We start from the raw sequence: 15,633 nt of genomic DNA, 5'->3' as shown, positions 1-15,633 counted from the left end.
ATCTCTTGTTCCTTTTAACGTTTTATCTCTTCTTTGTCATTTTTTTTTTTTTTAATGGGGAAAGGTATCTGGTGATCCTTTTCAAGCCAAAAAGTATTATGTCTATATGCGTGTTTAGAGTACATATCTTTCGGTGTCTCCGTCAGTTTACAGTGTGACTGAGTGTGTTTGTGTGTGTGTGTGTGTGTGTGTGTGTGTGCGTGTGTGTGTGTGTGTTTGTGTGCGTGGGTAGGTTGATGGAAGGGCAGCACGTCACATAAATCTGCCGATAACAGAAACCTTGTTCAATTCAATTCAATTCAATTTAATTCATTTTATTTCATTCTTCTTCTTTTTCCGACGAAACATAACATAGAGTATTTACGAATGGTTTTAGGTAAACATTTTAATGTTAAAAACAGATAATTAACAAATAAAGATGATACATGCATACTGACAAAATACAAATTATGTTTAGAGAAAAAACAGAACTGAGAAGTCCACTAAAAAGCATACAATATAGACTGTATATTTTGAACCACTCGAAGAATTCTATGAGAGTATTCAATTCAGAACAGGACGGAACAATACAGGAGAAACACAACAACATGACATGACTGCGGGGTAGGATATTACAATAAGATGAAATAAAGGCAATACAGAATAAAAGAAAAAAAAGGAGAGAAAGAAAGAGAATGCCTACAAACTGATCAAGAGGAATAGGAAGGGGGAATTGAGTGGGTGCTTCGGACAGTTGATGGCTGCACGCAGCTGAGCAAGGATTGTGCAAATGAGATGGCGTGTTTCATTATTTTAATGATTTAATGATGATGTAATGCTGATAATGAACCTTGAGGTTGTTGTGGCCCAGCTAATGAAATGAATATCTCGGCGAGAATCTAACAGGCCTCGCATCTAGCAAGACAATTGGCCCTAATTGCAAGCAAGAACGAAGTCGTTTAATGAGTCATTTTGTCAGCTGTCTATTCTCCCCGTACATTATGATATAGGTTGCTATAATGTCATACTTACGGTGTGAAAAGGGTACACATATACATAGGGTATGCGGCTTTCATTATGAATATCCATAACACATTTACATCGAACTTTTTAATTCAATTTGACCGGGACATCATCATCAGCCTATCGAGTCCTCAATATCTCCCTTATTCTTCAATTCAATTCAATTCAATTCAATTCAATTCAATTCAATTCAATTCAATTCAATTCAATTCAATTCAATTCAATTCAATTCAATTCAATTCAATTCAATTCAATTCAATTCAATTCAATTCAATTCAATTCAATTCATTGCAGTACAATGCACTGCAATGCTGTACAATTCAATAAATTCAATTCAATTCAGTTTAGTTCAATTCAAATTTATTTTCATTTTTTCGACTAAACGTAATAACGTAGATATATTTCACTCTCTTTTGTAACATTTTGTAACAAAAGAGTTACTTGTTTTGCATGTATGGCAATGCATTGTAAAATGAACCGAGCATACAACTATAGCGAAGCATTATGACAATGAAACAAGAATATGTGTATGAAAAAGGAAAGGACCGACTGAAAAGACAGTGATTGTAATTTGTGGATCCTTTTTCTGATTCTTTTGGACAGCAAGAATATCTAACAATTTTCCTTCGTGTGGTGAACATGCAATGCACATGTTTTGCAATCTAGTGTGATAGAATGATTAAAACAGTATTGGAATCGAGATAATCTGAGAACCACGATAGGTTTAGATATTGTATAGGTTTGCTGCTACCCAGTTACATTTAGAGATATAATTTAGTTAGATAGCTAGTGACAGATGGATATGGATAGATAGATAGAAGCACAGATAGATGATATATATATATATATATATATATATATATATATATATATATATATATATACCTGTAATTATATACAAAGATAGACATAAATAGATAGATAGATACTTAGTAGATTGATAGATAAACAGATAGACATAGAAAGATAGATATGTACGAATAGATAAATGGGTAACTAGATAGCATAGAAATTGAGGTTGTTAGATATAATGTAGAGAATCAGTTGGTGTAGAGGGTTTGAAAGGAAGCAGACAATGCGTGGTCATGATATTTGCGAAAGAAGAAACAGCCATTATTACCTGTATATTGACTACGAAACACCGCATCTCAATATAGGGGCCTACTCCAAATTTGAATTTTCACAATGATTGTGTGTCTGAACCGAGACTAGCGCAATCATTCCCGTCGCCGTCGTCCGATCTCCATTGCAGTGAGTCAGTCCATTTGGTGAGTCATCTTCTTCCACGTCTCGCTTCATTGATGTCCCACCTTTAGGGGGGAGGGGTACCCCGTCATTATTTTCGATGAGGCTCTAGCTTTGTCTCATACGTCCAGCTTGAACACTTGAAATGCATCTTTGACATTCCTCATCTTTTTCCCCATCACATAATCCCTACCAACCAAGTCTATATACCCCTCCCTGCCCTGCAGAAGTAGTTGGAGTAGTAGTAGTCATGGAAGTAGTAGTAGTAGTAGTAGTAGTGTAGTAGTAGTAGCATTGCGGTGGTCCCACCTCTCTGGTATCAGTGCAAAAAAAAAAAAAAAGCAACAACACAACAACAAGAAAGTGGGCTTTCAAATTCATCGCGTCAATAATTGTCATGAATTTCGATGTTTATATGATTATTAACAAAGATACAGCTCTCACGATGGTCATATCAACAGTCATGCACCATCAACATACATTTAGTACTTATAAGAACCTCTGTAATCATGATGAATAATTACAATAATGATTGTAATTATTGATGGTAACGAAGATAAGAGAAAAAGGAAGTTCAGGAAAAAGAAGGAGGAAGAGAAAGAGAAACGGTGAAATAGTCTTGAGGTAAGCAGCGGTTAAACGCTTTATTTCACCGGATTTAATTGTTGATGCGATTTATATTTGTCCAACTAACTTCATGAAAAACTTCCGCCGCACTATTCTCCGTTTAAAGTCCTCTATTTCACAACCCACTACACAGGAAACTGACTGATTAGGGAGCGTTCCTCATCAAACCTCAACACATACAACCCTTAACATTGTGTGCTGCAAGATATAAAAAGATTAAAAAAACATCAACAGCAGACAAGAAACAGCAGCAGCAGAAGAAGAAGTAGAAGAAAAAGAAGTAGAAAAAGAAGAAGAAGAAGAAGAAGAAGAAGAAGAAGAAGAAGAAGAAGAAGAAGAGCTCCCCTCGAGAAATATAGTCGAGTTATCCTCCACTAACGGCTTAATTTCTTTCTGAATTAAAATATCATAACATTTAAGAATATGAAAATTGGAATCTCTTTCTCTCCCTATATATTTCTCTCTCTCTCATTATATTTAGTGAGTGTCAATTTCTGTCTCTGTCTCTCATTCTTTCTCTCTTCTATCTACCCATCTCTTTACTCTGCCATTATCTATATCTCTTTCTTTCTTTGTGTATTCATAAACTCTATGAATACGATGTTATCTCGTAACAAGAAATGAAAAAAAAAGGAGAAAGAACACATTATTTGACCCTGCATCCGTAATGATCAGCCAGATAATTAAGGGCGATTGCAAGCCGTGTCCTCGCTACGTTATACCCTCATATTATTGTCAGTTACGTAATATCAATCGATCGTTGTAATTAGCGCGCGAAACAGCCAACGGCTAAGTTCAGACATAATCACGCATTACTTGACATGTCAACACAGAGAAACATCTCTGTTTGATAATTAATGGTGGTTGATTTTCTCAAGTCGCGATATGACACACACAAGACTACCATGGGAGCTTAAAAACAACACAGGCTGCAACACTTCAACCACACACTCATTTCTAATTCATGATTGGGACCTATAGATACAGATTCGGTTTCATTGAAAAAAAAGAAAGAATATAGAAGTGTTTCAAAAAGCTTACTTTTTTTGTAACGCTTAGTATCCCATCAAATTATAACAGCCTCATACTGCTGAAAGAGATCTCACAAAAATGAAATTTGAATGATACGAGAACAGGCATAGTTCAATGCACAATAATTATCTCAGTGTTACATGACCCCTTTGACTGAAACATCAACGGAAATTACTGATTGGACAGGATAAATTCTAAAAACTGGTGAAACTATATTTGAAATTAGAGACTAAAATGAGAGGACCAGTGCCCTAATCCTTTTTTTTGTTTTTTTTTTCTCCCGCCGGGAGAGAAAGGAAATGTTTCATCACACACTGATAAAAGCGAATAAAAGAGCACTGTGTGTGTGAGAGAATGGTCAACGATCAATAAGGCTGCACATATCAATCACAATTATTGTTGCTGCCATCACTCGTCCAATAAACTTGTTTCCTTTTTTTTCCGTTTTGATTGATTTGTCCTGTAACATGCCGGACAATTTCAGGTACAATAAATGTTTCAATGAAACAGGTCATGAATGATTAAGACAGATTTCAGCCCGAGTATATATCCAATGCTATTAATACACTTTCTTGTATCATATGCTTGTTATGTATGTTACTTCCATATTAATGTGCTGACTGCATCTCCGTTACCGGTGCCCTTTTCTCGTAAGTGTGTTACATCCACTTAAGAAATAAATAAACTGGACTTTTACATCAATTAAAAAAAAAGAAAGAACGAAAGAAGGAAATAGAATTAAAAAAACAACCAAAATATTGCTGCTCTTTAAACAGCATGATAATGCTATACGGGAAAGGAAATTATACAGACGACCCCGATATCTCGCGATATAATTATTCTATCCTTCGCGTTCGCGCAACACTCAGAAAAGACTGAATCGCCTTGAATATGGAATCGGTAAGGAAAGTGATCTGGCCCTTTAAAGTTGAAGTATGAGTCAGACAGTGAGTCTCATCAGACACATGAGACAAGACATTCATTCGCCCTGACTGCATCGCCGTTCATCACCGTCATGAGCCGATGTGGAGATATTAAATACCTACATTGTTTATTACGCTTCTAATTCACAATTGAGCTAGCCGACACACATAGCTCTGTCTTTTGACGAACAGCAACTTGGCGTATTATCATTATTTTTTACAGGATATTGTTAATAAAACACAATGAACAACTGATTTAAAATCCAGTTTTAAATTATAGCGTAGACAATACCTGATAAAAATGATGATGATGATGATGATGATGATGTTGTTGTTGTTGTTGTTATGAGTGCATTGTATTCGGGTGTCCATATGCTCTGTTAGTGTTGTATTTGTGCCTATTTTGTAGCACATTGTAATAACGATCCATGCCAGTCGGTGGCTTGATATAGCCATGTTGATGAAAAAAAGCAATAGCTGTTCAGATAGCCATTGAGACCTATGCAAGAATAATGCCTTTCTGTTATATACACATTATATGTTTTCAAAGAACTCACCGAGTGTGTATATATATCTCTAACATTGCTATTCATGAAGGACTTGCCTTTCCTTCAGATTATCCAAGGGTGCGGTGGGTGCTGTGTCCAATCAACGTGGTTCTTTTATAGCAGCACGTCAGCCATGTGTCAAAACCGCTGTCATTGGTTAGAATATCGACAGCAATTATTAGGGTCGTCTCATATGTTCGCTGTCTGGGTGATAACTGATATTGGATGTTCACGCATTTCCCTCCAATAACATGTGGCGAATGTGCTAATGAGGGAACTAATTAAACTATTCTGGGCAGGAGTGGATTTCGTACAATTATGCTGAGAAAAGCTCTGGAAAGCAAAGAGTTGCACGCATTTTGGCCGAAATCGAAATCGACTTTCTAAGATGATCCCTAATAATATGCGCCGTATTGCACATGCTGATAAGGCAGGCCACCTCTTCCACAGTACGTAAATCCCTGCCCTCAGTGAAATTTGAATTCAGTACATCTGCTGAAGGTAGCGCACAGCCACAGAAGAAGGGTACACCGGCCGGTCGAGACAATCTTCCATTCCATTCCGTGCAATTCCTTAGTATAGCAAGACACAAAATCACCGAAAATGCGCGAGATTGTTCACATCCAGGCCGGCCAATGCGGAAACCAGATCGGTGCCAAGGTAGGGAATAAAACATTTTCATTTTTTGCTTGTTTTGTAAACGACAAAAACATTCCATCTTGTCGTGATTTATTCCTCTCCTAGGAAGTATCACGTAAGATGTCCTCCCTGAGATGCAAGAGCACACGGATCGGGCAGCGCGGAAATTTCTTCACGCCCATTTTAAAGTGACATTTACTTCTCCCTCGCTCGCCTTGATCACGTGTGAACGCACTTTGGCTGATAAGAATAAAATAATTTCTTTTCCTTTGAGTTTGTTTGCGAGCAAAGGAAATAGATATATAGCTCAAATTTATACTTGAAAAGCAATTTCATCTCTTCCGTATCTACTCCAGCAACATTTTTGTGTAAATATATTACCAGTATCAGTCTGACTTCTTTATAAGTACATTTCAAGGAGACCTATGACTAACTCTATACTATTTCTGAAGCTGAAATTTTACTATCGATTTCCCTTATGTTTGTGATCAAATAACTTTTTCGTCTTTGCTTCAGTATTCTATTGTGCGCTGCATGAGCTCAAACTCGCCGTTACTCATGCTACAGACCTTGATGACTAATGCATTTGTAGATTGCTAAGGGGAGGCATCATCAATGGGGTCAGCCAGCTCCACATGGTTGATGGGCGTACTCATTGTCAACCAGATGTTTTCCAAGATTTCTTCGCCCGCCTCTTTCTAGGGCATGCGGACTTTGTCCTTGAGTGTGAATGTGTGTGTGTGTTTGTGTGTCTGTGTTGTGTGTGCACTTCTTTGTACGCATTCTGCATCGTTTGATTTGTATGTGTGTCTGTCTGTGCATGATATAGAATACAATGTATGTATTAGCACACTATGTACACCTTCAGATCACATCGTTCAGTAAAAATGTAATGACCCTTTCTAATTCAAGTAGATTTAATGAATCGCGGAAGTCAGTCACACAAAAAGGCAAAAGTTTCATTAACATGGAACGTATAATGAGGAAGTTATAGAATTTCGTGTTTCGCATGGAGAACAGTAATATTGATGCATGGTACCCACATTAATTATGCAAATTGGCAGAAGCGAGGCAATGCTGTCATTAGTCTGTGCACACGAAAAAAAAAAGTGTACAATCATGCTCGGGGTAGAAGAATTAACCCCCCCCCCCCCCCCCGGTAATTTTGATAAAAATTCCTATCGTTCATTTCGTCTGATATTATTCATCTTACAGTCAACCGTAAGGTAATATGCCATTGCGCTTTAAATGCCATAAACGATTAAGCATATCTAATCAGAAATCAGATTTTCAGGTATAATTGATAGGAAGTATCAAATAAGCCGCAATTACACGCAGTTCGAAGCGGGAGATATATAAATCATTATTGTTTTTTATTATCTATTAGTAGGCCTATATATATTACTATCGATGTATATTTGTTTATTTCTTTATTTATCTCATTATCTTTCTTTCAACAATTATAATTTGTCATACAACGTGTGATCCGGACGTTTAACGAGTCAGGTTTCTTTTCTATATTGCATCTTTATCTATCTTGTCATTTTATTTACCGGATCAAATTATATAGGCCCCTATTAGGACTATACATATCAAGAACAGAGATAGAATTTACATTAGCTTTAGCACGCATGACAAGAACAGCAGAGATGTTCCATGCAGCATTACCAACGGGCTTACATCTTTCATAGGGTCTAAAATTATTCTGATACTGTTCGATTCTGCAATGTATTCTGTGCATTTGTATACAAGAAAACACACACACATCATGCAAAACACACATACACATACATATGGGAATTTAATATGTCTTTAATCCCAGGGTATCCGAGTGAAAGAGATGATGTTATAATATCAACAGGGAAGCGAATTATTTTTAATTCGAAACTAGCGCCGTCGAGTGCCCTGATTACATGACGAGACCAAACACAAATACGAACGCTTCCTGTTCTCATACAGGTACTTTGGTGTGTAATATGAAATCTACACGAGAGTATATTACTACGAAGTCCCAATTATGTGATTCATATCACACCACTTAATCATCAATCAGGATTAGCTACCTCCACCCTCCCCACTGCTTGAAAGAATCTGAAAGGATGGAACCTTCGGAAAGTCACGGGTGTTGTGATTTTTGTTCGATTATTCAGGGAGTTGTACCTCTCTCTTCCACCTCCCTGGATTACATGTATTTTATTTCAGATTATAAAAAAAAAAATGGGAAAGGGGAGGGGGGCTGCCCCTATGGTTCCGCGACCCCTGCCGTTTAGACTACACACACATACACACACACACACACACATGATAATAATGATTTTTATCAAATTGTTATTACCATAGTATCGTGCTTTGAAACAAGTTGGGGGGGGGAATCTCTGTTAATACGGCTACACCGTCTCCAGACAGAATGTGAGAGACTTAAGTCTACTCAGGGCCAATGAACTCGAATATTAAAAAGATTTACACCGATTACAAAATGGCAGACATCTCCACTCAGTCCCGATCTGTCATTGTCTGCGACGAAATATTTTGGAGCGCTGGGCAAAATGACGTATTATATTAGTCTAGATTTGGCCACACTAGTTTCTTTCTTGTTTGCTTTATTTCTTCTCGACCTCCGACTGTCGAAACCGTGTCATCTACTCTGGAAAAGTACAAGCTGGGGCAAAAGAAAAATAAGCAGGTGTTGTGGTAATTGCGCGTCAGAATGATGGTGATTCAGGCTTACGCGTAATGGAAATGAAATGAATTGTGGCGAGCGCCCGGTGGCATGCGCTCAGCAGCAGTGTGCATGATCACCACTAGCTCTAATGCTCTTTTTCATTCCTCCCCCTCTGTTGGCGCGCCGGTGTGCAATACCCGAGGGGTTTTCAGTTGGCACTATGGATGTGAGCAATGGAACACATGGCTAATTTGTTTTCAGCTGCTTTCCGCGGCTGTGTGCCAGGCGCATGATGTGTTATGTGAGAGAATCCATAGCAGAGCTCCCCTTGAATCGTCTTATGTTCAAGGGTTGATCTCCTGCAAGGTCTCGCCTCCAGACCCGACCCGGAAACAAATTAGCTGCGACTAGAATTTAGTAGAAATCGAAAGGGCGAGAGGAGCGTCTGACCTTTTCTTTGCTGTGCCAACGAAATCACAAATTACACATGGCTCAATGCCACGTTGGAAGTTTTGTCTCAGTGGTTTCAACTGAAAGCAGCCTTCCTCAGCGTAAAATTCGCAAAAACGCACAGGAGCAAGTGTAACATAGTGCCGTGTGGCGCACGGGCAGATCACATGGCATTCCCAGAAAGCGTCTTCTGATTAACATAAAGTAACACCCAGTTATGTAACGAGTATCCAGTTAATTGCATTCAGAAATGTATGATCGTGACATATCACGTCGTTGATATTGTCATTATCGGCAATAGAAAGAAGTCACACATTGTCATCATGTACTACATCACAATTTCAAAGTTGGGAACTCGGCTTCTCTTAATCGTTACCTGCTTTATTTCCGTTTACGTCCATCATGGATTTTAGAACTTCAATTGGCAGAATAATGATAAAGAAATATCAACCACACCTCATGATTTCAATAGTTGGAGTATTGAAAGCTGCATCATTATTTATGTTCTAGTCTTATACAGTTACTGCGTAACTAGACACACATCACAAAGCGCACACTTATTTCATACATCCACACTATCTCCCTCTCTCCGTGCAACAAACGTAAATGCCTTACAAAGGCCTACATGCCAACATCAGGCGTAGTTTTCACAGATATCCTGCTTGAAAATAGCCAAAAGTTAACGAATAATAACAGTTTATAGCAGGGCCTGTCGTTGTCAGACAGAAATTCCCACTTGAGTGAACTTCAGTCAACATCATCGATGTCTGATCGAGAAGCGGCTTCTCGATCAGACATCGATGATGTTGACTGAAGTTTAAGTGAAATGTTAGACGAAAATAATGACTGCTCCTCTTCAGTCTTTGGTGTCAATTTCACACGAAATGTCCTTCTTTCTGTTTTACTCTGCAAACAGAAAGCTTTTACACGTCGCCATGCTGTATTATGTACACAGGGTCCCGGTGGTGATTTCTATTTCAAAAAAAAATAACGCTCATATTTAGGTCGGCGCAAAGTCTAGACAAGAAATACGCTCGCTGAAAGATGACGCCTCATATAGACTGATATAGCAAATATCTCCCGACATTGTCCACAGAAAATACCGAAGATCTATACCCTAAGATGACAGAATAACGTATGTAAAGGGGCTACATGGGATTCTGAGGCACAAGTCTTTTATTCTTTTTTTTTTTCTTCCACCGCTGAAAGAGTTTATTTTTCTTACAACTTGCGATATTTTATTTTCATGCAGATAACCATCTACACGTAAAAGGTAAAAAGATTCAAGGAAGATTGCAAAACAGGATGATGAGTAACTGATTGACAAATTGATCTACATCGACGTAAATCGATGTCAAAAATGTGTAAATTTGTCAATCAGTTGCAATGAAAACACCTCGACGGAAGAATTTCGTTAATTTGAAGGATGATGAGCATTACAAGATCTATTATGTAAGAGAGAATATTATGAAAGTGGCATGTAGTGGCAACATTTCCCTTTTTCATTTTTTCACTTATTTTTCTTTCTAATTTCCGCTTTGCGCAGTTCTGGGAGGTCATCTCAGATGAGCACGGCATCGACCCCACTGGCACCTACCATGGCGACTCCGACCTCCAGCTAGAGCGAATCAACGTCTACTACAATGAGGCCACTGGGGGCAAGTACGTTCCCAGGGCGGTGCTCGTTGACCTCGAGCCCGGCACCATGGACTCGGTCCGCTCGGGACCCTTTGGTCAGATTTTCAGACCGGACAACTTCGTCTTCGGCCAGAGTGGGGCTGGAAACAACTGGGCCAAGGGCCACTACACGGAGGGAGCCGAGCTGGTCGACTCCGTGCTCGATGTCGTTCGCAAAGAGTCGGAGAGTTGCGATTGCCTACAGGTAATGATTCAGAGTCGACATTATTACGTAATCGACGCCCCGAGGCTGTTTCAGCCTGGACAGCAAGTGTTTTATTCGTCAATTTGTTTTACATGAAAAGAGAGATATGAAATAGAATATAATTATGTCGCTGCATGTCAAAACATTGCATGAGATTGCAAATATCACAGTAAAGCAGTGACTGCTTGAGATCTTCAATTATGCATTGTGATAAGAACACAAATTGCGTGCAAATCATTAAAGATTTATTTACTTTGTTTCTGTCTGTTCTTACTTGTCTAATTTCTGCCAAATCTCCTACAGAATGCTAGGAAAATAATGTGGTTCGAAACTGATTCTACGACATTTTACTCCCATATCTCATCTCAGGGCTTCCAACTGACACATTCCCTTGGTGGTGGTACTGGCTCCGGGATGGGAACCCTCCTCATCAGCAAGATCCGTGAAGAGTACCCAGACCGCATCATGAACTCCTTCAGCGTTGTGCCCTCACCAAAAGTATCAGACACCGTCGTCGAACCATACAACGCCACACTCTCCGTCCACCAGCTGGTTGAGAACACAGACGAAACATATTGCATTGACAACGAAGCCCTGTATGACATTTGCTTCCGCACACTGAAACTGACCACGCCCACCTACGGTGACCTCAACCATCTCGTCTCCGCCACCATGAGCGGTGTCACCACTTGCCTCCGATTCCCCGGACAACTCAACGCTGATCTCCGTAAGCTTGCCGTCAACATGGTTCCATTCCCCCGTCTTCACTTCTTCATGCCAGGTTTCGCTCCTCTGACCAGCCGCGGAAGCCAACAGTATCGCGCCCTCACCGTACCCGAGCTCACACAACAGATGTTCGATGCTAAGAACATGATGGCAGCCTGCGATCCCCGACACGGCCGCTACCTGACAGTTGCTGCCGTCTTCCGTGGCCGCATGTCGATGAAGGAGGTCGACGAACAGATGCTGAACGTCCAGAACAAGAACAGCAGCTACTTCGTCGAGTGGATCCCCAACAACGTCAAGACCGCCGTCTGTGACATCCCACCACGTGGTCTCAAGATGGCCGCCACTTTCATTGGCAACAGTACCGCCATCCAGGAGCTCTTCAAGCGCATCTCCGAGCAGTTCACCGCCATGTTCAGGCGAAAGGCTTTCCTCCATTGGTACACCGGCGAGGGCATGGACGAGATGGAGTTCACTGAGGCTGAGAGCAACATGAACGACTTGGTGTCCGAGTACCAGCAGTACCAGGACGCCACCGCTGAGGAGGAGGGAGAGTTTGATGAGGAGGAGGAACTCGACGAAGAGGCAGCCTAGACATCTCGATGCATAACCTAGCAACCATGCCTCTTGGAAGCCAGTATACATATCACCTACCAAATCGCTAGCACTGCGCCATGATGCAATACAGTATTTCATCGTTTCAGAAAAAACAACAACAATCAGATGAGCAAATTGTACTTTACTTTATGCTAAAGCCAGACAGCTGTCGCCAACATCAAAGGTCAATTGCAAATATCACAACTCAAACCAGCAACGCATTCTCAATTTTAAGCTGCTTCTACAGATCAATGACTTTGAATTAAAATCTGGATTCAGGTCCAGGAACGTCTGTCATGATGCAATTTCTTAATTTGTGAACTGTACTAATATTACGTACTTTTATTTTTTTACATTTATGGATATCTTTCCAAAAGATATACTTTATTATTTTCTCTTTTTCATGAAATGTTTTAATGAAGTATGACTATTTCAGCGACTGATCAAAATGTAAAGTACACAGTGGATATGATTACTGGATATGTTCAAAATTCTTGAAACTGCAATACACGCACCCATGGTTTAACCGGATGAACGAAATGTATGACAGTCATACTGAGAACAAATAAAATACCAGTACCCATTGCAAGTCTCCTTCTATAAATGCAAGCATGTTCATTTGATGAAGAAATGTGTTAAATTTCTATCGTGTTGATTGATAGTATTGACTGTGTATTCGTTGATGTGGTCTGCATGTGTGTGTGTGTGTGAGGAAGGTTGGTAGGGGGGGGGGGAGGGAGCATGGGCTTGGGTGTGCGTGTGCGAGTTGTTGATGTTTTGTGTTTGTGCGTTTTTGTGTGTATGTGTTTGCATGTGCACATGTGGGGCTGTGGGTGTGTGTGCTAGTGTGCGTGTGTGTGTGTGTGTGTGTGTGTGTGTGTGTGTGTGTGTGTGTGTATGTGTATGTCCTGGGAAAAATTCATAAGTTTTAGGGCAATGACACAGCAGAAAAGTAACATATGCAAAAAAATATAAACCTCAAAATTACTTTTTCATGGAAGCTCACACGGAAAGTATCCCCAAAAACTACCAAGTCCATAACGTGACTGCTTTTTTGTTAGGTTAATTTCATTCTCCAATGGCAGAAAACAACTAATGTTCTGTCAGACATGAATTTTTCTTCCAAAAAATGCTGCTCAATGTGAAGAAAGTGACAATGTGAAGTTGACATACACTGGTATTGAGATACTGTATTAAGATACCAGTGATAACTCTTCCACCAGTTGGCAGAGAGCATGGCTTACATAAACACCATTCGATTGAAATTGAAGATGCTGTAAGACTTTAAAAAAAATAAGATAAAAGAGACACGTACAATTGTATAAGGAACTGTAGAATAATTTCCATTTGAAAGTTGTTACGAGCCAGGAAGCTTTGGGTTTTCAGAGCAGTCAAGGTTAGGCAGATCAAGAGGTAAGTCATCATTTCCATTCTTGGCAATGAGAAATGGTAATGTTTGAAAGTCATGTTACATCAATATATCTTTCTCAATTATCTCTCTCTCCATCTGTACATAAATGAATGAATGAACATATAAATAAATAAATAAATAAATAAATAAATAAATAAATAAATGAATAAATATATATATATATATATATATATATATATATATATATGTATGTGTACAGTGTATATATACATATATTATATAAATAATCATACACATATATAGATATATACATATAAGGAGTTACTTAAACTGGTTACAACTAGTCATCAAAATAAAATATAAAACGATTATCTGAACGCCTATGTTTCAAGGAACAGCTCAATGAAATTATATCATGGTCTATCACAAAAAATGATGACAAAAAACAATAAGCATGAAATTGAGCAAATACAATGGTTTTCATATTTTATTTACCAAACAATCACTGGTGTCCGGGGACAAGGTGTTGGTAAAACATCCACATTTGTATAATCATATTAGGAGCATCATCACATTTTACCTCGCCAAAGTTGATCCCATGCAAAAAAAAACAACAAAAATGACAAAAAATCTGCAAAAAAGTTTTAAAAAAATTAGAGAAAAAAGTTAGTATCACACAGTATCTCCCCTTGAGTGCAAAGGTGAACAAAGCCAGCTTATGAAGCTTGCATCAATGTCCTTTCCTTGGCCAAAGTGGATATGACTTCCACAAGGTTTAATGGTAATACTACAGACGAGCCATTCTGAAAACTTTGTATACCTTAATACCTTAAAAACAAGAATGCGTACCCCTACATATCATCTATTCAAATGGGAATACAGCCCATTCCGAATCCAGGTAATGTGTCCCTGTCACACATTTGACACATTATAGCAGCAGGTGTCATTGAAAGTACATACCTTTTCATCAACATCATTTTCACTGTACCTTTATGTCATTTACGCCATTGGACCATTACGGCAACGACAATCATTAGTATAATTGCCAGGAGTTTAATAGATATAATGCTACTATGTACTGGCCTTGCTGGCATGTTGGCATAAGTGGTTCATTATCATACGTATCAGTCTGAGCATACGACTGCATCTTTCATGTCTAGCTTTCGGCACATAAATAATACAATTCCTTTACACACAAGCCATGATATATCATCTGGCAAATTGGCTGCACAAAAATGCATAAATAACATTTCGTCGAACCGAGTTTGCACTTTGAAAGTAGCCTCTGCTGGCTGTGAACAGGCGTCATGTATCACCCACATGGAATATGCAAAGGTAGTAAGAACAGAATGATGTTGAGCTGCCACTGCCATTTTTGTAAATGAGTTACAAAAAAAAAGCAAAACAAGAGACCTGGGGGTCACGTGCTCACCTAAGTATCGCAAGTTCACCTTCCATGCATTCTTGCAGACTCTTACCTGAGAACATTGGAAACTTATGGTGGGGGTAGCTTTGAGAATGGGGGCATGGTGTCCATTTACATATTCCATCACACTGGTAAAAATACCTGCCAAGTACACTGTACTTTATAGAATGTTGGATTATGCAGCTTGGGAAAATGACTTAAAGCCCTATCACTTTTGATTAGAACTAGAGAAAAATATTATTGAATATTCATTAATTTAGGAGGTGTGGACCCCCTGGGGCCCCCAAAGAAAGCATGGTGCCCATTCAAACACTTTGAGATCTTATCCCTATGGGAATGCTACTTGACAAGTTGGGTGAAAATCCATTATGTTGTTTTCAGAAAGAAGATGAAAATTTAGGCCCGCATTTGGACCCCCCCCCTCATCCCATCCCGCTTCCTTGGGTCCCAAGGGGGGGGGGGGGGGGGGGGGGGGGAGGGCACCCCTGATTCTCCCATGAAC

The 15,633-nt window shown here is 39.3% G+C and overlaps 1 protein-coding gene across 1 annotated transcript; it reads left to right on the top strand.

Annotated features, from left to right (window-relative positions):
* Positions 1-5,859: 5,859 nt before the first annotated feature.
* LOC139719848 (tubulin beta chain-like) lies at positions 5,860-12,922 on the top strand. Its single transcript, XM_071631232.1, has 3 exons — positions 5,860-6,037; positions 10,675-11,010; positions 11,380-12,922. The coding sequence occupies exons 1-3, from the start codon at positions 5,981-5,983 to the stop codon at positions 12,328-12,330; spliced, it is 1,344 nt and encodes a 447-aa protein (XP_071487333.1). The 5' UTR covers positions 5,860-5,980; the 3' UTR covers positions 12,331-12,922.
* The last annotated feature ends 2,711 nt before the right edge of the window (positions 12,923-15,633 follow it).

Source organism: Diadema antillarum, unplaced genomic scaffold, assembly GCF_040938485.1.
Source record: "Diadema antillarum isolate AM-2024a unplaced genomic scaffold, OU_Dant_1.0 scf00000115, whole genome shotgun sequence".
Classification (NCBI taxonomy): domain Eukaryota; kingdom Metazoa; phylum Echinodermata; class Echinoidea; order Diadematoida; family Diadematidae; genus Diadema; species Diadema antillarum.
The sequence above is the reverse complement of the archived record's forward strand: the minus strand, read 5'-3'. Positions and strand labels throughout refer to the sequence as shown.